Here is a 23,315-nt window from a genome sequence, read left to right as displayed (position 1 = left end):
ATAGAGTGGGATTACTTTTGGGATTGATTGATATTTATCTCCCCTCATGCAAAATCAAACCAAGCAAAAAAATAAAAGTTGTAAGCAACACAAGTATTTAAAGTATAGGAGTCTAACCAAGACTTAACTACAGATTTTTCTGCTCTTTGAGATATCAAAATCTCAGGATTATCAATAAAATAAAGGTGATTTTGATTAGATATATTGCAATTACTTCTACAAACAAAAAAATAACATGGAAGAATTACTCATACTTATTTAGTGCAATTATTTTTTCAGCCTGAATTCAAAAATATACAAATAAAAAATTAAATGTCACTCAATGTTTTTATGACAAAACAATTTGGAAGGACCATTTAAATATTGCATTACTCTGATAATAGATTCAAGGTCATGTGAGTAATATATTGGCTAAATGACCATAGAGCTTGCTATTTTATTCTGCAATGCTAAGCTGAATTACTAGGACAAGATGTTAAGATGGCATTCGAGCTTCTATAAATTCTAAAATATCAGAGCTTTTAAAAATTCCTCATGGAATTCACATTGCAATGTGCCTTACACATTAGGTAATGCAATACTATCTTGAGATGTAACCTGATGGCATCATTACACACAAACACATTCATCATGCTGTCCTGAAGATTCAAAAAGAAGATTTTTTTTTTTCTCTGAATGCAACATCCCACTGACTTATATTCCTGTTAACTAGCAGGCAGCTGAAATAACTTAATGTGCTTTGAAAATTTAGCCCAAAGTAATGTAGGAAAACATCTGTCACTTACGTTTTGGAGTCATCCCACAACACACAATAGGGATTCAAAGTACCCTAAAAAAAAAGCAGAGAAAGAATGCGTATATCTTGAGTACATATATAAAAAGATTGAAGGATTACGTGAAATAGAAACAGAATGGAAGATTTCTTATCTTGTAAGAAATAATTTAATGATTTCTTTTTAATTATTTATAAGAAATTTGCATTTCGTTTCTCATAGATTTAGTGACCCATTTTATAAAGTTCTATGAAAACAGTATCTTTATTCCAAATACTCTAACTTGTATTTAGTTTTGCTGGAAGTTAAAAGCAAGGCTCTCATACACCATAAGTCCATATTTTGATGATTTTGATTTTATACTTATGTCTCTAAAACATTAGTTGCTAGATTACTTTCTTTAAGATTACAGTATTCACAATATTGAAATCACAGTGAAATATCCTATATTATGCACATGTATAATCACCACCACTACCTCCTCTTTAGCCTCTAGTTGATGTTTCCTAGATATAAGAGATGTTCATTTCTGGAGTTTGTCGACTTGCAATATCCTCTTAATTAGCATATCATAGTTGTATAGGATAATGTCTAATGAAATTTTAAGTGAAAATGCTAGATTTTAAATTTACTTCAATAATTGTGAATTGAGTACCTGCCATGACCTTCAAGATAACACCATGGATTTTTCACACTGCATTATTCAATGTGCTTCTGTTTTGAAGAGTTCTAATGTATTTAGATACATGTTTCTACAGATTCTGTCATATGCCTGAAGAGTCTTCTCTTATCCATTAAACATATACTGTTGGTTTCAAGTTCTCTCATCCTCCACATGACTAATTTCCTGGAGCATACACTTTTAAAGTGTATTTAGGGAAATCATTCACTTGTGTCTGACCTGTGCACAGCAAAGCAGTACCACTACCTCTCCAAATCAGGTGCCCTCTTCCTAATAATGCAAACTAAGATTGTATTAGATATTTGGGTAGACTCTTCCTGAGCTAGACAGGTATTACTCATACACTGCAATCTCTGCTGAGCTTTTAAAATCCTGATTTTGGCATCCCACCCATTCAGTATTGCTTTTAAGCTTTGTGTCATTACAGGATTAAACAAACAAACATGATTATCTATGCCTTCATCCAACCTAGTCATTGATAATAATAAACAGACCAAGGCAGTTAAAAGATACAGTCCTGAGGCTGGGCGCAGTGGCTCACGCCTGTAATCCCAGCACTTTGGGAGGCCAAGGAGGGCGGATCACGAGGTCAGGAGATTGAGACCATCCTGGCTAACACAGTGAAACCCCGTCTGTACTAAAAATACAAAAAAATTAGCAGGATGTGGTGGCAGGCGCCTGTAGTCCCAGCTACTCTGGAGGCTGAGGCAGGAGAATGGCGTCAACCCAGGAGGTGGAGCTTGCAGTGAGTGAGCCGAGATCGCGCCACTGCACTCCAGCCTGGGCGACAGAGCAAGACTCTGTCTCAAAAAAAAAAAAAAAAAAAGTACAGTCCTGAAACAGGCCACTGCCTTCCTTCCACAGGTGGACACCGTACCTCATTGCCAGCAAGCTATGACCCAGCCCTCAGGCTTCAGTGTTGTCTACATATAGACAATCACTGGAGTGTATCTGGGAAAGCAACATCTTTGAAAGTCCAGAGAAGCTCTTTTGGAGGTGTGCCTTTGTAAATGCTGTCTGATAGATAGGTCCATTCTAAATTTTTGCTAGAAATAAATAGTAAGCTCACTGTTCTAAAATGTATGAAATTCACTCAAACCTTACATATTATTCATTTTAATTGGTACATGACTAACTCCAATATTGCAGCATCCCAGTTATTCTAAAAATTCCCTGAAAGGCCACATATCCAAGGTATCTTACCTTTTTTTTAAGCAATCAGAAATGCATTTGTTTTTGTTTCCCATTCTTCCTTTAAAATTTATTTAGTAAAAAATGATCTTTTTCTTGCTTCTGGATGGAAATTTAGTCATAAATTGAAAATAAACCTCCAAAGTTTTGAGCCACTCTTAAATAATAGACTTTGGTGGTCACATTAAATCACGATTGTCATGTCATTAGCAATTGAAAATGATCTGTTACAAATAATAATCAAAACACAGAACCTGATTGAATGTCAGATCATCTTCTCTCCTCCAGATGAAAGACTGGGGCGGAGGCCGGCCATGACTCTGCCAGTGGCCAGGGTGGTAGAGGGGTGAGGGAGGGGAGGTAAAGGAGGCAAAAGGTTTTCACCTGCCCACTAACGTCCAAAGTCAGCTCTGAGCAGTCTGGCCCTATTTGATGATTTAAGTTGACTCTTCTCACTGAGACAGCCAGGTGGGAAGGGCTCCCTGACAGAACTTCCAAGGCCTGCGCAATATAAGGAATGTGCAGTTGGGTGAGCCTTGGGAGGTTCACAACATTTGCAGGGGAGGAGCCTGGCCCCTTCTCTCCTGGGGTGGAAACTGGAATTCAGTCTGCCAGGGGGAAGCCAGCTAGCAGGACTCTGGCTTTGCCGAGGGCCCCTGTTTCATTTTCATCCCCTCTTTTCCCAATAAATTCCATTTTTTTTCTCACCCTTCAAAGTGTCTCCAAGCCTAATCTCTCATGGCCGTGTAACAAGAACCCGGCTCTTAGCTGAACTAAGAAAAAAGTTCTACAACATCACCAGCACTTGGGTGGATTCTCAGGAGACTCCCTTGCTGGGCCCCACTGGTAGTCACATCTCTTGGGGCCTCTCCTGCCGGGCACTTCTTACCTCCCTGCAGCTTCTGCCCTTTGATGAGGTGGGGTCTTACTTGTTAGGGAATGCTCATATCTCCCTACACTATGCTCCTACAGTATAATAACACTGTCTTTCCTGAAAAAAGGTCATAGTCCTATAGAAGTAGATGAGGAACATACACATGGAATGTTCCTGTAACAATCCAAGCAAAATGCTTTCATAAATATCACTAGCCATAGTTTACTGAGTAAAGGACAAATGAGGGAATGGAGTGTCATGGCCTATGCTAGTCAGCACAAGTTTCATAGAAGAAATGGGTTCTTATCTGGTTCTTACAGACTGCATAGATCTAGATGTTCCATGGAAGGAAAGGGGAATGGTGTATTAAATTGGTTTCTTCTCTATCTTATAAGATCCTGTCTAGTCTTACCTGAATTTTTCATATAGCTTGTGACTTTCTGATAAATCCTCAGCATAGCCAAAATGCTGTCATAAAGTTATGCTATATTTACCTAGGGCTTTGTTCAAAGGAGCTCAGAGAACCTTATAGAAAACAAATTATCCTTGTAACATCACAGTGAAGAGTATGACAGTATGCATTTCAAGGATATAGAAACCAAGTGCAGCTGAGGAACTTGAGATAACAGATCCATTAAATCTAATTGGCTGATTTTAATGATTTATAATGTAGATTAAGTTAAATCTTTATATAAACTAATATAAGATACTGATTATAGGCTTAATATTTCACAATGATTGTTCACAGTAAGCCACAACAAAAAAAAATTAGAAAAGAACACATAAACTTAATTGTTTGGATACTTCTTTCCTTTTTATCACCCTAAAGAAACTGATTTATTCTTCAAAAAAGGTTTCAAAACGAGAAATGCTTCTTCTAATCTTTTTCCATGACTTTGTCAACATTCAGTTTTATTCTCCGTGTTCTTCACCCCTTACTTCTTAGATCCTGCTGCATGCTTCTCTTTCTTTTTGTGGTTATGAAAATTTAAACACCATACATGTGAGCATTATTATAGGTTCCAAAATGCATCATTCAATCTTAAGTTTCACTACACATTCTGGGATGTATACAATAAACATTTATTCTAGTATAGTCACCAATATGTGAGACTGTGAGCTAAGGTCAATAGTTCGAACATTTGAAGTTTAGAAAAATAAGCCGAACAAACAAATAAGAGAAAACTTAGTATCTAAATAGACTAGTCACTTAAATAATAAGAATGTGACACGGAAAACAAAGCAACCAATGATGAATGGATTCTAAATATTAAAAAAAACAAAGCTGGCTAAAAGGTTTTGCTGAGTAAGTACCTGTAAAATATTTGTTATAATTTTCAGTTACTTTTCTCAAAGGGACTCTGCTACAAGATCTGTTACGAGGATTTACAGGAAATCAATAATGGGAAATAGCCCAATATAACAAAATGTGATGACACGGTGAGAGGAAAAGAGAGAAGCTAAGTACTAATCTGTAGAAGTAGTTTTAACAAATGCAGTAAACTAAGAAAACAAAAATTCTCAGGTAAACAAGACAGATGGGTTAAAGAAGATTAATTTACCAAACTATCAATAAATAGTATTTGTTGACATACAAAATGGTAATACTGCACATATTTGGAAACTTTTGAAAAGGAAATGATATTCTTGACAACCATGTTTTTGGCAAAACAAACAAACAAAAACTGCCACTCTTGGCTCCATTCAAAACTCTAGCTGAACTCTACATGTTTCTATTTACTCACTTTTAAGCATTTAAAAAATGCACCACTGCTCAAATTTCTAATTGCCATAGATGTTCTACATACCACTCTTGAGTTCCTTCACTATTTTCTTTTACTTCTCTCCTCTGTTCCAACGTCAACCAAACAAATATATTTACTTGACAGTAGAATATATCACTAGCTTTGCCAAAGCATTCCAATGGATAGTTCTCTCTTTTGTTGAACTGCATAACTTTTGTTGTCTTATTTATAAAATAGGTGATTTGGACATCTTTTCTAGCCCTCACTTTTAATGATTCTAGAAATTCATTTTATTCTTTCAAAACTCTCTTCTAAGTCTTTTTAAGGAAATACTCAACTATGTTATATTACCCTCACAAAGTGCAGAAGTCAGAAGAGAGAGCAGGCAGATGATCACAACAAGTCTAACCATTCTGCAACCATTCTGCATTCATTTACTAAACATCTATTACATTCCAAAAACCATTCAAGGCACTGTGATACAAGGATGAGCAAAACTAAGTCCCTGCCTCATGTATTTCACCATAGTGAAGGGCAGAGAGAGAGAGGTACGACTAGGTACAACTAGGAAAATAGAGTGGATAGTACTTTTGTCTATTTAAGAAAGCTTCATCAGCAAGATTATCTTTGAGCAGAGATCTGAAACAAGTTGGTTACAGAAAAGATAACAATAATGTCACAATACAAATGACCAAGTTTCTTTAAACTTTCCTTGGTGTTTTAAATTTTCAATACATTCAATGCATATGCTACCTTAATCACACTCTTGCTATATTAATGATGTTTTCAAAGTGTTTTCTCTGGACCTACTTCAGAATAAACTGGGATGCATACTGAAAATGTAGATTCATTGGCTATAGGAATGTTAAGGTTGAGGCTAAACCTAGAAATCTGCATTTTAATAATGGCACTCTTGCCTCTCCATAATTTTTTTTCACATCAAATTTAGAGAATCACTGCTCATGATACACATGGCAGAAATAACATGCTGAAAACATTTAAACCTACTCAGTAATTTTGAAATATACAATGCATTATTATTTATTATAGTCACCATTCTGTTCAATAGATCATTAAAGCATATTCCTCCCATCTACTGAAACTTTGTGAGGCGATGGATTTGTTCATTACCCTGATTTAAGAATCCTATATTGTAAACATATATCAAAACCTCTCATTGTACCCCACAGATCAATACAATTATTACTTGTAAATTACGAATACAATTGCTTAAAAAAAGAAATAAAGTGGTTACTCTATTTTTTATTCAGATTTTTGAATGCTTGGTGGTTATATGCCATAATAAACTACTAATCTTGAAACTTCAGAACTTTTTTGTACCTTTCACAGCCTCCTTGAAACAAAATAATCTCTTTTCATTGGAGGCACAGCAAGTAAATAGGCAAGGCAGCTAAGGGCATGAAGAAGGGCAGTGACTTCATCACAATTATTTGAACATTTCTAGTGCTCTGAGTCAGATGTTACAGAATGAATTTTTCTGTCACATCGTTCAGTGAGTTGGACATTTGATCTGTTGAGTGAATGGGAGAAAGACTCCTCAACTGACACTGTATTGTCTCTCTTTAATTTCCTAAATGTTAGATGGCAAGGCATTACTTTAAAATGACCTGGATTTTGCTAAGTTTATCCTCTCTCTCTTTCCCTACTAAAGATTGTTATTATTGTATATAGCTACCCAAATAGATTTTGGAGATTCCTCAAGAATATTTCCAATTTGCCTAACTGGATCTGCAAAAGACTAATTCATATTTTGTTCATAAATTTTTTTCTTTTCTTTCTTTCTTTTTTTTTTTTTTTTTTTTAATGAGAGAGTCTCACTCTGTCACCCAGCCTGGAGTGCAGTGGCGCAATCTTGGCTCACTGCAACCTCTGTCCTCTGAGTTCAAGCGATTCTCCTGCCTCAGCCTTCTGAATAGCTGGGATTGCAGTAATCTGCCACTGCGTCTGGATAATTTTTTTTTTTTTGTATTTTTAGTAGAGACGGGGTTTCACCCTCTTGGCCAGGCTGGTCTTGAACTCCTGACCTCATGATCCACCCGCCTCAGCCTCCCCATAATTTTAATGATACTTCAGAAGGACACATTAAAAACATCTCAGGAATTGCTAAGGGAAGCAAGACATTAGCAGACGTAAATTTTTCCACAGTCAAATCCATCACAGTCCGCTAATAGTTGATCAGTGAGAGGGACCCATTTCAGTGTCATGTCTTTTAACATATGAACAGTTCTACAGTCCCTTAAAGAGTAAAACACCATGCAAGGGGATGAGGCAGTGAAAAAATACAATATAAAACTCAACAGGAAGTAATCTCCTGGATGTTCTTCTCCAATATGTTCTCAAAGTTATGATAAGTACTGTTCCATATTTTAGTATTTTAAATGCTACTTAGAAGGAGCTAAGTCTGGGTCTTATGTTCAGTTTTTAAGGGATAGCTGCTGTGTACCTAAAGCCTTAAAAGACACATTGAGAATACAATACTGTACTCTTATTTGTTAGGAAGCTGGAGATGTAGATAATTTGGATGGATTTTATGAGGATTCTCATCACACTGAAAACTAGACAAACTAAGATGGAATGAAAAAAAATTGGCTTTAGCTAAAGCAGAATTACATGAAGGCCACTGAAGTGAGAAATGTAGAATACCGTTTTAATCAGAATGAGTCCCATCTATGTACACAGCTATTCACAGAAAGTTGGCAGCTATTTGATTGGAATGCAAGGAGAGGGCACATATTTAATATCACTTCTGCTATATAGTTAGTAGCCCACATTAACCACATGACACTATTTTTATAGATGTGATGACAGCTTGCTTCTCTAATTTCTGAGATATATCACTAACCTGCATTATTTCCAGAGGAATACTTTCCACTTGTCATATGGGAAGCAGTAAAAAGCAGAACCATCATCAGGACGTTTTTACATGTATATGCTTCAAAGAAAATCATTGCCTCCACGTATATGTCTCAGAGTGTCCTACCTGCATGTGATCACATCATTTCCAATAATGGCTGCACAGAGTCTGGTGTACCTCTCAGCAAGCAAATGGGTCTTCTAGAGTTAAAACTGTGCAAGTATTTAATATTAATTAAAGTAGCAAATAACTTCAATAAATAGACTAAATAACTAGATTTTATATAGGTACAACATATAGCCTATGTCTTTTTCTTTTACGTCCAAAAGCAATATAATATGTCCTAATAATAATTATATGGGGTTATAGCAGAGACATGTAACACACATATGCGTTTTGACATGTACTCACACAAACATCCCTTTTGGCTTGTAACACAGCACAGTCATAGGTTCTGGGGATTAGGATGTGGACATCTTTGGAGGAGTCACTATTCTGCGTATCACACAGGGGTTGACAAACAATAGCCCATGAGCCAAATCTGACCTGCCATCTGTTGTAAGTTACTTTTTATTGAAATACAGCTACACCTATTGGTTCATATTGTCAATGGCTGCTTTCAGATTATAACACCATATTTCAGTGGATGTGACAGAAGCCATTATGGCTCTCATGCCTGAAATTCTTTATGATCTGACTCTTATCTAAAAAAGTTTGCTGACCCCCTGCTCCAACAATAGCACAATCATACTAAAATGTTTTTAAAGAATATCAATTATGTATTATAATAAACAATAAACTAAATTTGAAACATGAGAAGGACGTCTACCGAAGAAATTTAGGCTATAACCAAAAATGTAGCCAGAGAGCAATTTCTATCTCAATTTCAGTTGTTGGAAGAGCCTTTAATCTCCTTGTCTAGTAGCATTTCAAGACTCTCCATAAAAGTTACCAAGAACTGTAAACAGACAAAATATCAGAAACCACTTCCAAATGGATAAAGCTAGGGCAGAAAAGTAATTCAAAAAGTAAAGGCATATCAAACAGCCCTTTGTGAAAATTACGGATGCACACACTGAACTTTTCAAAGTTTTGCCAAGTGATTTTTAAATCCTTAGGTTATTAACCTTTATATTCATGAAAATACCCACTGATGAATGTTGGAATTTCTTTTCATTGTTTCTCATGCTTATCTAATGATAACAAGCATATTCGTTAGAGTTGTCACTGTGTTTTCCACTATGATTTACAAAGGTCATAGGGTCATGGTTAATTTTCATTTAAAATTGGTTTATACACATAAAACAAATTTCTTAATTTGTTAGCTTCATGCTATTAGAATGCACGCAAGTATGGCAAAGAAAACAAAACCTACAAGCCCAAATTCTCATTAGATCAATTTGAGAACTACAAACATAATGCATTTATCTCAACCCTGAAAGACAGCAGCAGTACCCTACCTATACCATTTGGAGTTGATGCCCAGAGGAAAAAAAAATTAAAAGCCAAGAGGAGACTGCAGGCTGGTATGGTCCACTCTATCTTTCCATTTGAAATGGAACTACATAAAGACTTCATTTGGAAAAAGTATGCATTTTCAGGCTTGCAAAGTTGATAGAGCATGAGATAACTAAAATGCATTTTACCTTCTTTTTCTTCTGACTCATCTTTAAAGATAAAGATGTTATTCACCTTGGAAAGTCACAGTAGGCCCAGACCTGTCAGACACAAGGGATCCTAATAGCATATGTGTTTGTCTACATAGGGATCTACTCATTGCACTCATTGGGCCTCAAGAATTATTTTCAATAAGATGATTAACTTTCCTTATGCATTATAGGATCTAAAAATTTGATGAATATAAATGTCACTCTTAAGTGATATAAAAAACAAATTTTTGGAGGGATAAAAAAATTTGATATTTCTTTAAAGCAATTAATTGTTATGCTTAAGCACTAAAGACCATATACCCTAACTTTATAGGTCATGACAATGAAGCCATCAGCCTGAAAAACTGAACTAAGAATAGTGTCTTACTAATTAATGACATAATCTGGTTAAAGCTGCAATTGGCTTTGCTAAACAGAATTTGGAATTGCTAGGTTCCATATTTTATTACCTATTCCTATCAGTTCCCAAGAGCCTTATTATATTTAACATATTGTAAATGTTATTTGTTAAAAAGCTTTCTGAGACACATTTTTAAAAGAAAATGTTAACAGCCTTTTCCTGTTAACTCACTATAACTCACTGTAACTATTAATTCCCATTCTTCCTTTTTTTTTCACATGGCATTTCAATAAAATGTAATTTTGAAGTTATTCTTTCCTGAAAGTATAACGGATATTTTTGATATAAGAAAATAGGTGAAAGTAGACAGATTTGATATTAGAGATGCGTCATTTCTAAAAAAATTTGAAGGCAACAAATATGGGCATGTATATATATATACATGCATATATATATTAATATATACATGCATATATATATTAATATATATATGTGGATGTATATGTGTGAAGGTTGGAGGTGGGGGGATGGGTGTGTTTGTATTAGTTGTCTCTTATTATCCACAGGGGGTTGGTTCCAGAACCCCTTGCAGATACCAAAATCCATGGATGCTCAAGTATCTTATATATATTTGCATATAACCTATGCACATTCTGTTGTATACTTGAAGTCATCTCTAAATTGCTTACAAGACCTAATACCATAATACAGTGTAAATACTATGTAAATAGTTTTTATACTATATTTTTACATTTGTATTATTTTTATTGTTATACTGTTATTTTTCATTTTTTTCCAAATATTTTTGATCTGTGGTTGGTTGAATCCATGGATGCAGCTACTGAGGGCCAACTGAATATATGTACATATGTGTGTGTGTGTGTGTGCATGTGTGTGTATATATACATGAAGTTCAGGCTTGTTCTAATAAATTTCAGTCTGCATATTTAAGATATATTTTTTCTTCACATTTCAGCTAACATTGTATTTCAAAATAGACCTTTTTTTGTCTTCTCTTCAATGGAAATAAACTAATCTCAGTACATAGAATATATTTTTATAAGACTGGTAATAATATTATGATATTCGATAAATAAACCACATATTCCCTCCCTTAGTGAACAGTAATACTTTCCAAAGTATTTCACAAAATCTAATTTTAGCAATAAAATAAATGTAAATACAATAAGCTTTAGAAATTCAAAACACTAAAGTAGAAGGTCTGTATATATTGTACAAACAACAGTGAGATGGATATTTTAAATAAAAGAGTCCAGAGCAGCCCAGAGAGGCTCAGTTGTGTGGTCAGTAACTGGAGGAGCCTCTGAGAAGAGGCACAATGTGCACGGCGGGCAGATTCTAAACAAGAGCGCCTAGAGACTTTTTCTTCTCTAGCATAAAATTGTTCCTCTTTCTATTGTCCTCTCCCCATCCACTTTTTTGTAACAGATTTCTACATGTATACATATATTTTAAACATGGGCTTTCTAGAGTAGAGATACATTCTCGTGGGAACCTGGTCAATTCACTTACTCAAAATACTGAAAGACACAATTAATTCTAAGTGACTTCTGATAATTATCTCATCATTCTTACATGCTGACTTTCATTGTCATTCCAGTACTAGCTGGTGCTTAATAAAATTTGTTGACTATGTTCTTTGTTTTCCATATGTAGAAAATATTTTTAGTACATGGTTTATATCTTCTGTAAATCAGCTGACAAAATACATTTCCAGAACATAAAAGACAGACTCAAAGCTTAAATACGTTCATTTCAAATAGTTTTATTATAGTCAAATAGTGAGACTATTTCAACACTATTTTTGAGACTACTCTTTTTTAATTTATTAAAAAAGCTTCCTTTAACATGTCCTTTAAGTTCTAAATAATGATTTCATCTTTATCAAAGTCTTGTGATTCATTTGCACAACTGTTCTCTGCATAAGAAACAGAGTACACATTCTGATACTGGGTGCTTCTTCAGTAATTCTATAATCTGATACAGAGAATTAATATCTCTTACTACATTCTCCCAATACTTGTAACTGTAGAAAAACAATAAAAACATATATTTTTGTAAAAAATTTTGAATACACAAATTCTTTATTCAAAAGCAAATGTTCAAAAGTTAAAAATGTCTCCCAGTTCTCAGTGCAGTGAAGAGATGAGGGCTATACTAAGGTATGAGGAGGTAGATATTGTATAACTAAAACATGTTCTTAAGGTTAGATAGAACTAGTATGGTCACATTTTGACAAAAGCAGGAAAACACCTAATAGTTTAAATATTAACTAATAGTTTAAATAGTTACACTATTTAGAATAGTTTAAAGTTAAATAGTTTAAATATCAAATGATCTTTGAAAGTTATTGCAGAGAGATTTGAAATTTTTATTAAATAATCCAGGAAGCCTGGGGCATCTTAGAAAAAGTGATTCACAGAAAAGGTGATTATCATTTTTCTATAAAACTAAGGCTGATTTTTTTCAGGAAATCAGAAACTACACAATAGTAGAAAATACACAAGTTTTACAGCCAAAAGAATGTGAGTATAAATTATGCTATGTCATTCACTAACTATATGGGCTTGGGAAAATGACTTAATCACTTTTTGCTTTATTTTTTTTTTCAATGTAAAGAAAGGTCAACTTCATAAAAACTTTGCAAGGAATAAAAATATGTACAAGTAAATCATGAGACTGACTTATTTTAATACAGGAACTATGAAAGTACAATAAGGAAGACTTTCATAGGTATCACTTTCCTTGCTCCTCCACTTCAATGATTTAAGTATTTGAAGTGAATATTTAAATAATAAGTAGACATTGAAAATTTGTGTAGAGGACTGAACAAAATCTGAAGCATTTCAGCTGCAGTTGGATAGATTTAAGAATGGGTTCTTTTCATTCTGAGATGAAAGATTTTGATTTAGACAATGCGATCACCTAGATAGTTATAATAAGCCTTCCCTGATCCTTGACTTAGTATTTCTACATGCTACCCACTCCACCCAGCACCCCCTTCCGCTGAATTAATCATTCCCCTTTGCACTGTTTATAACTTTTACTGTGGCATGCAACTTAAATTTTTTCTTTCCTACCACATAGTGAGATCAAGTTTTATTTAAAGATAAAACTCACCAATTTTAAGTATATAGTTTAATGCTTTGGATAATTGTATATACTACCATGTAAGCACCACTACAGTTAACAGGCTTTTACTCACCTCATCTTCTCCAGTGCCTAGCACAAAGCTTGGTAAAGATGTGTGCACTGATAAATGATTTATTAACTATTATTTGGATAAATTGAAGAGAATTTTATCATGAAAAAAGCATAGAATAACCATTCTTTGTTTCTTTATAATACATATACTCATTTGGATAAATTGAAGAGAATTTTATCATGAAAAAAGCATAGAATAATCATTCTGTTTCTTTATAATACACATACTCATAACAAGTTAATATATTTGCAACTATAAAAGTCTAGAAAATGTATTCTGGTGTTATCAGTTGAAAGAATGACTGTTAGAAAGGTAATTCCATAAGCAAGTCAGTGCCCAGTGGATGGTACTTACGTTAGCCAAATGAGCCAGTTCTATCTCCAGAAACGAATCAGTTGTTTTGGGTTCAGGCCTTATTGTGACCACGATGATTTTGGAATTAATGACAGTATAATTTCTGCAACAGAGTAATTATAATTAAAAGGAGAAATGACTGATGAAAAGTATAAATTCCTACTGCTCAATACATTTTGGGATGGTTTCAAATAAATGCATCCAAAGCAAAAACATAAATCGTAGTGTTATTCATGGAAAGTCACATTTTACTGCTGTAAAGAAACCTTATGTGGAACAGAAAACTTAGGGAGAAAAGGCCATTTTACCATTTTAGATGCAGAAAATATGAAAAAGCAACAGCACTGATAAGCTTTTGATTACTTAAATCTGATTCACCTACAAGAGATACGGATTGTGAATTCAAACCTTCAGACAATATTTAAATGAATATAATTCATTTATATCAAGGAGGACCTAAGAGTTTTGTTCTCTCGGAGATCAAATACTCTTATTGCAATGTGCTGTCTTGGTGTTTTATGGATTATCCCAAAACACATTACAATAAATAATTGCAATGTGGAGTAACATTAGAGCAAACAGAGTTTAAATAGAAATAAATGCTGTTGCTAATTACTGACCACAATTTATTTCGGCAATAGAGATTGACAGGCCACTGCTTGATCTCAATACTCTCAATCTAAGAAAGACATTTTGCCTGAAATATCTTACCAAGATATTTCATTTACAAAGAAGTTTAAGTTATTTTAAGAAAATCATATCTATAGTTTACAAGAAATTATCTACCAATATAAACATAAAACTGAACCAACTTTTTCTAGTATATGTAGGTTTTCACACAAAATATGTAAAATGCTGCAGATCATCTAGTATTTAGAGATTTAAAGATGATTTAATTTTACTCAAAACACACTTGAGTGTTTATGTGTGAATATATCCCTGTTTGGAATTGTGAAATAATAAACCACATGCTCTTCCATTGGGCATGTACTATTCTGGAGAATTCACATTAGGTATCAATGACAAAATCATTTAATTTTTTCCCCTTTTTTGTTTTTTGAGGTAGTATTTACAGATAAAACTCACAATTTTAAGTACATAGTTTAATTCTTTGGATAACTGTATACTACCATGTAAGTACCACCACATTTAACATAGACAAACAGTCCCTTACCCTAAACAGTTTTCTCAAGTCCCTTTGTATTTCATCCCCTACCCTTCCATGCTCCCAGGCAACCACGGACATGCTGCTGTTATAATTCTGCCTTTTCTAAAATTTCATTTTAATAGAAGCATACAGTACATAGACTTTTAATTTTAACCTGATTCATTTAGCATAACGTTTTTGAGATTCATCTATTTTGTTTCCTTTTACAGTTGAGTGATATTCTGTGGTACAAATACAGCACAATTTATTGATGTATTTATCAATTAGGTTAAAACCTTTAGGTTATTTCTGATTTTTAGCCTTTAGAAATAATAGCTAATGATATTTGGCTATTATAAATAATTACCATACACATTTTATGTATGGATATGTATTTTCATATGTCTAAGGTGAATATCTGAGAGTGGAATTCCTTGATTATGCTGTAAAGGCATACTTAACTTTATGTTACTCCCATATTGTTTTCTAAAGTGATTGTACCATTTAAGTCATATAGTTCTGATACGGTGGAACCATGCTGAACCTAGCTTTTTTTGAGATTTGTTTTTCTCGAATGAGATGGTTTTTGGCACAAGATTTCATCAGAAAAAAATGCGGAGTTATTCCGTGGTTGGAGGAATTTACTATATCTAGTAGCAGAGGAACTATACACCTATTTCGCATGGGTTAACATTTTTAAGTGCATTTCTCATGTATGCAGTAATGTCAAATGACACTTTTTTAAACACTCAGGAAGCTATTCAGCCTAAGAGTAAAGAGTAAAAAACAACAACGCATAAGTCTATTTTGTTTTTGTTAAGAGGAAGATTGTTGCAGACAGAGAGAGCTGGTTAACAGTCTTTTTTTTTTTCATTAAATGCTAAATGAGTCAATTGAAGGTACAGTACATTTTGAAGGACAGAAAACTAAGCTCTAAATGCCAAGCTTCCTTTGCCAAATTATTCTTCCATGTTTTTCTGTGAGTAAAAGTGATCAGGGAACCAAGTGAGAATAGAGAAATTGACAAAAGTTGAGAGGTGATCCTGGGTGGTTGATCATATTAGCACAGCTGGCAGGCCTCCCAGAGAATGGTGTATACAGCTTAGAGTTAGGGGAAATATCCACCTGTCATTACCAGAGAAATTATGAACATTTCTCCCAGAGAACAATCAGTCCTGAACAGACAGATGTAAGTTCCTTTTTTGGATTAGCCTGAATATGTTTAAGTTCTGGTTTGGTTTTGCAAAACAAAAATATTGAGGCTTCACTCAAATTCCATTTGTCTCTTTATTCTGGTTCTCTTTATAATCCTAGTTACCGGCTTTTAATAAAACCCAATGATTACCAATTTTAATTGTTATTAGATAATTATTACATTAGAAAGGTATCTCTATTATGTTTAAGTTCCATGAATGGATACATTACTGGAAAACAAACACAGATGTGGGTATCCTATAAAGAAGATTGCAATTTTGTCAAGATATTTATGAAGCTCCCTGTGTGTTTGGGAATGTGGAGACTTTGGCCCTGAATGGCTGGTCTGTAAGGAGCAAAGTAGCTACAATAAGTTGCCTTCTGCAGGGTATATTACATTGTGTTAGGTTCATCAGCTGCTCAACTGGCCTGGTGGAGAAGTTCCCTAGAGGACAGAATCAACCCTATGGCTTTTGCTGAGAGAGAAGGAGAGACAGAGGGAGAGGGAGAGAGATAGAGAGAAAGAGAGAGAGAGAGAGAGAAAGAAAATGTGTGTATGTTTTAATATATTTAGAATATATTTGAGAAGAGATATGTGTCAATTTATGCGTACATATCAGTGTGCTAATACCATTCATGTGAATCCCTGACACCTTGTGCCCCAATACAGTAACGTGCACCTACCTCTATGAAAGCATCCATCAATTCTACGCATGTCTTTTTCCATATGATAATAAGCTCAATGAGAGCAAGATTTTTATCTATCATTTATATGTCCTCATTTGTATTATTCTTTGGAACATTTTAATACTTAAAACATGTTTGAGTGTTTTGTTTAATAAGCAAATACTAAACAAAAATGTCAAAATTTTAACAAGTTGATTTAAAATGTAATGCCAATATCATGGTATTAAATGCCTAATAAAGGAGAAAAAATAAGCAAATTTACATTATGCAATGGCTTCCTTTTCAAAAAGTGTATAGTGTACAAAATTGTCTTTAATTTATTCCATCAATTTATTCTAATTTGCACAAGTGAATAGCTGGCTTCTGATATGCCATGTCAGGCTTTGTGATCTGCTAATGCTCCCTGGCTGGCTGCACATTTGCATTCACTGCTAGAAAAGCAGATCTGACAGCCAAATGGATTTCACGACTCAAATAATAAAATTATTTTCTGTCCTTGAGATTTATGCTCATTGATATATAAAACATTTCAAAATATGTAGAATTAATCATTCAAAGGTAACCCAACTTAATCTTCACATTTTTTTGCAGAGTCTTAAGAAGTTAAAGGCACATGAACCATATCTTAAAGAGAGTATAAAAAGTGATTAAAAATACAATTCAGTTGTCTACAACAGACTCACTTTGTATATAAGGGCATCCATAGACTGAAAGTAAAAGTAGGGATAAAACATCCTATGTAAAAGATAACCAAAAGAGAATGAGGTTGGCTACACTTATATCAAACAAAATAGACTTCAAGTCAAAAACTGTCTCAAGAGACAAAAAAAGACACAATGTAATGATAAAATGGTTGATTCTCTTGGGAGGTGTAACAATTATAAATATATGTGCACCTAATGTCATAGCACCCAAACATGTGAAGCAAACATTGAAATAATTGAGGAAAGAAATAAATAGTAACAATATAATGGGATATTTTAATATCCCATTTTTAATAACTAGACAGATTAACTAGATAGATTACCTAGACAGAAAATTAATAAGAAAACAGATGACATGAATAACATTATAGATGAATTGGACCTAACAGGCACATGCAGAACACTCCATACAACAACAGCAGAATACACATTCTTCTCAAGGGCAGACAGAAAATTTTCCAGGATAGACCACATGTTAAGCCACAAAACAAACCTTAACAAATTGAAGAAGAGTGAAATCTTACCAAGTATCTTTTCTGACTACAATGGAATAAAACTAGAACTCAATACTAAGAAAAACACTGAAAAATTGAGAAATATGTAGAAATCAAACAGCACACTCTTGAACAACCAGCGGATCAAAGAAGAAATCACAAGAAATATTGGAAAATATCATGAGACAAGTGAAAATGAAAATACAACATACCACATAACATATGTGAGGCAGCAAAAAGGTACTAAGAGGGAAGTTTATAGCAGTAAACACCTACATTAAAAAAGAAGAAAGATCTCAAATCAAAACCTGACTTTATACTTCAGAGAACTTGAAAAAGAGGCATAAACTAAACCCAAAGTTAGTGAAGCAATATAATAATAAAGATTAGAGCTGAAATATACAGAACAGAAAATAGCAAGCCCATGTAAAAATCAACAAAACTAAGAGTTGATTTTTGGAGAAAAAATATACAAAATCGACAAACCCTTTTTAAAAAGAGTAAGTAAAAAGAAAGAGAGAAGACTCAAATAACAAAAACTAGAAAAAAAGGGAGAGACATCACAACTGATGGCACTGAAGTAAATAGTATCATAAGAGACAGCTATGAACAATTAATTATATGTCAACATACAAGATAACCTAAAATAAATAGACAAATTCTAAGAAAAAATATAACACGCCAAGACTGAAGCATGCAGAAATTTTGTTTCTGAATAGACCCATAACTAGTAAAGCGATTGAATCAATAATCAAAAACCTCTCAACAAAAGTCTAGAGGACCAGAAGTCTTCACTAGAGAATTCTACGATACATTTAAAGAAGAATAAACACAACTAATTCTCAAAGTCTTCCAAAAAATTAAAGCAGAGAGCACTTTTAAACCCATTATAGGAGGCCAGTATTACCTGGATACTGAAATCAGACAAAGATACTATATAAAAAAAAGGAAAACTACAGACAAATATCCTTAATAAATATTGATGCAAAAATCCTCAACAAAATGCTAGCAAACCAAATTCAGCAGCATGTTAAAAAGTTTATATATCATGACCAAGAGAGATTTATTTCTGAAATGCAAAGATGTTTCCACAAATGAGAATCAATCAGTGTAGTACATCACATTTACAGAATGAAGATCAAAAACCACATGACTGTCTCAATTGATTTTTAAAAAGCATGTGACAAAATTCAACACCCTTTCATGATAAAATTGCTTAATGAACCAGGAATATGAAGAAATTACCTCAACATAGCAAAGGTCTTATATGCAAAACCCACATCTAATATCACACTTTATGGTAAAACAAACAAAACAAAACAAAACAAAAAAACCCTGAAAGTTTTTCCCCTAAGATCAGAAATAAGACAAAAATGCCCTCTCTTGCCAGTTTTATTCAACATAGTACTAGAAGTCCTACAAACAGCAATTAGGTAAGAAAAAGAAATAAAACGCATCCAAATGGGAAAGGAAGAGGTAAAATTACCTCTGTTCATAGATGACATGACTTTATATGTAGTAAACCCTAAAGATTACACACAAACATTAAAAATCTTGTTATAATTAAAGAACAAATTCAGTGAAGTTGCAGAATGCAAGAAAATTAACACACAAAAATCAATTGTTTCCATACATTATCAATGAACAATCTGAAAGGAAATTAATAAAAGAATCCCATTTTAAAAACATCAAAATAAATAAAATATGAGTAAACTTAAGGAGGAAAAAGAGTTATACATTGAAAACTATAAAACATTTCTGAAAAAAATGAAGGAAGAGACAGATAAATGGAAGGAAATCCTGTGTCCATGAATTAGATGACTTAATATGGTTAAAATGTCCATATTACCCAAAGCAATCTATCCAAATGGTATTTTTGCAGAAATGGAAAAAAATATAAAATTCACATAAAATCTCAAAGAATTCTTGACAGCTGGAGCAGTCTTAAGAAAGAAAAGTATTCTCTATTTTCAAGCTATATTACAAACCTACAGTAATGATTATTTTTAAAGTATGGTACTGGTGTCAAGACAGACATATAGACCAACAGAACAGAATAGAGTACACAGAAATAAATCCTCATGTATATGGTCAAATGATCCTCGACAAGGGTGCTAAGGCTACACAATGGGAAAAGGATAATCTCTTCAACAAACAGTGTTGGAAAAACTGGATATCCATGTGCCTACACCACATAAAAAACAACATAAAATGGATTAAGATGTAAACATAAGACTAGAAACTATAAAACTTTTAAAAGAAAACATAGAGAAACACATTCAAATCATTGAACTTGGAGATGACACCAAAAGTACAGGGAAGAAAAGCTAAAATGAGCAAATAGGACTTCATCAAATTAAAAAACAAAACAAAGTAACTTTTGTGCAGGAAAGAAAAAAATGAGTAGAATTAAAAGGCCACCTATGAAAAGGGAGAAAATATTTGCAAACTATGTATCTGATAAGAGGTTAACATCCAGAATATATAAATAACTCCTAAACTTGACAACAAAAACCCAAACCAAATTATCAAATTAAAATATGGGCAAAAGACTTGAATAGACATTTTTTCCAAAGAAGGTACGCAAATGGACAACAAGGATATAAAAAGATGCTCTACATCACTAATCATAAGAGAAATGCAAATCAAAACTACAATGGGTTATCACCTCACACCCATTAGGATAACTATTATTAAAAAACAAAAGACAGGCTGGGCGGGGTGGCTCATGTCTGTAATCTCAGCACTTTGAGAGGCCGAGGGTGGCGATCTCATGAGGCCAGGAGTTTGAGACCAGCCTGGCCAACATGGGGAAATCCCATCTCTATTAAAAATACAAAAATTAGCCAGGCGTGATAGTACACATCTGTAATCTCTGCTACTTGGGAGGCTGAGGTAGGAGAATTGCTTGAACCGGAGAGGCAGAGGTTGCAGTGAGCTGAGATCTGCACCACTGCACTCCAGCCTGTGCAACAGAGCGAGACTCTGTGTCAAAAACCAAACAAAACAAAGCAAAACAAAAAAACCAAAAACAAAAAAACAACATAACAAATGTTGACAAGGATGTGGGAAAATTGGAACCCTGATGCAATGTTGGTGGGAATGTGAAATGGTGCAGCTGCTTTGGAATATGGTAGGCAGTTTCTGAAAAAACAAATAAAAAATAATCCAATGATCTCTCTTCTGAGTATATGTCCAAAAGAATTGAAAGAAAGATCTCAAAGAGATATTTGAACACCCATGTTCATCATGTATAATTGACAATTGCCAAGAGGTGGAAGCAAGCTGATTGTCCATCAATGGAAGAATGGATGAAGAAAATGTGGTATATACATAAACAATGAAATATTCTTCAGCCATATAAAAAGAAAAAAATCTTATCATATGCTACAAGACAAATGAACCCAAAGGATATTATGCTAATTGAAATAAATCAATCACAAAAAGATGAATACTGCATGATTCCACTTACATGAGGTATTTAAAGCAGTCACACTCAGAATCAGAAAATAGAATGATAGTTGCTAAGGGTCAGAGGAAGTGGGAAAAGGGGAGTTGTGCTTTAATGTGTATAGTCTTAATTTTGCAAGATGAAAAGTTTCTAGAGATGTTACACAAGTGCATATAGTTAACATTGTACTGTACACTAAAAATAGTTATTATGGTAAATTTTATGTTTTTTTAACACAATAAAAAATGTAATGCAGTTATAGAAAAATCACCAATGGAGGAGATGGCAGAACTAATAGCACACATACAGTATTGCCAGATAAGATACAACAAAAAGATGTTATGGGTTTAATGGAAGTTAGTAAAGTTACTATAGTCCTTTTCCATTTTTAGATTTATAGTTCATGTGGCTTCAAAAATGAAACTTTCATAAATGTTTTAAGTGAATAGACCGATTTAAATAAGACCAAAATAAAATAGATGATTTCATACAGTATGGGAATTTGGGTACTTTATCAAAATTTTAAAGCTGAATATCTTTGTTTTTAAAACTAAAATCAGCTGACAGCTGCTACAAAGTAGGATTGGGTTTACTTAAAGCTTGAAAGGAGTTAGAATTTCACTGTAGGTTGCTAAGATATGTAGAATCTAGAATTTTAAAAATGCCAAGTGATCAGAGATTTACATTCACTTTTAAAATATCTGACCAAACTAAACCCAGATTTTAAAAAATAATGCACTGACACCACAATATTTTATACTATAAGCTACGCCAATTTGTTATTTCCATAGATAATTTAAATTTCTAATGTTTTCATGAGAAGACATTCTAAAAAGGTACAGAACGTCACAAAACTAGAATATTCCATTGCAAAGTGAGAATTAAAAAGGAAGATTCAAAGTTTAGGTCCTAAACCTAAGGACATGAGCTCTGGAGAGAGCTGACTGCTTCAGGTTGATTGCTTTCAGCGTGCATTGGTGTAAAAGTGATTATGTCTTCAATTTTCTATTATTTACAATATTATTTTTCTATTCATTTTTAATTTTTATAGCATTAGGAATTCAAATGAGTTCCATTTCCTGAATATATAAAAATTTCAGCCTCATTTATCTTAATTAGGTTATTGTACTTGACAAGAAATTCATTTGATTTTTGCATTATTGAAATTTGTTCCTTTCTTTAAAAATAATTTTGTAATAACTTTTGGTTTATGAAGACACTTTAGTTTTCATTCATCTGTATTTTCCTTTATTCCACTATAGTGGAATTTACAATATAATTGTATTAGTTCTTTTATAATGTCTTTAATGTTAATCATTACCTAAGATGCATTTTTTAAGGGACTACATTTTTCATGTCTTAACAGGATAACGACATACTGCTCACATACTCAGAACTTTCATGGCTTTCCCACAAAATTGGAAGCTGAACTTATTAAAGGAATCAGATAAATGATTGTTTATAACCATTTATTGATTTCTTGGCTTGAATATATCCAAGTATACTTGGATATACTTTTCTATTTCCTTAGAGATTATTTCCTTAAAATAAATTCTTAGAAGTAGAATTGCTATATCAATGACAGAGCACTTTTAAGGCTCTTGGTATTGCCAAATTGGCCTCCAAAAATGCTATAAAAGTAAGTTAAAATTCTCAGAGCAGTTTATGAGCTTGCCAAGATATGGATGTTTTCTAATTCCTTAATGTGAATGTGGTCTGTGTGTCAATATCTCACTCTCTCAAAGGACCCTCTGAACTGGGCTGGACATGCACATAAGTGGTCATGGGGGAATGGGAGGTGTGACAAACTCAAGCCTTGGTATTGACAGCCTGGGCTGGGGCCACCAGGCCAGCCCCAGTGCTCCCTGAAACTGCCCACACATAGCCACCCACTCTGGCTCTTACAAG

At 33.6% G+C, this 23,315-nt stretch overlaps 1 protein-coding gene across 2 annotated transcripts in view; it reads right to left on the bottom strand.

The window, feature by feature from the left end:
- Positions 1-23,315, bottom strand: part of ADGRB3 (adhesion G protein-coupled receptor B3) — a 750,487-nt gene that overhangs the window by 312,320 nt on the left and 414,852 nt on the right. For both annotated transcript variants that reach the window (XM_003809552.7, XM_057302535.2), the window contains exons 14-15: positions 13,731-13,833; positions 786-829 (exon numbers count right to left, since the gene is read on the bottom strand). In XM_003809552.7, coding sequence (XP_003809600.3) covers positions 786-829; positions 13,731-13,833 — 147 coding nt within the window. The remainder of the gene's footprint in view (positions 1-785; positions 830-13,730; positions 13,834-23,315) is intronic.

This window comes from Pan paniscus, chromosome 5 (genome assembly GCF_029289425.2).
Source record: "Pan paniscus chromosome 5, NHGRI_mPanPan1-v2.0_pri, whole genome shotgun sequence".
NCBI lineage: Eukaryota > Metazoa > Chordata > Mammalia > Primates > Hominidae > Pan > Pan paniscus.
The sequence above is the reverse complement of the archived record's forward strand: the minus strand, read 5'-3'. Positions and strand labels throughout refer to the sequence as shown.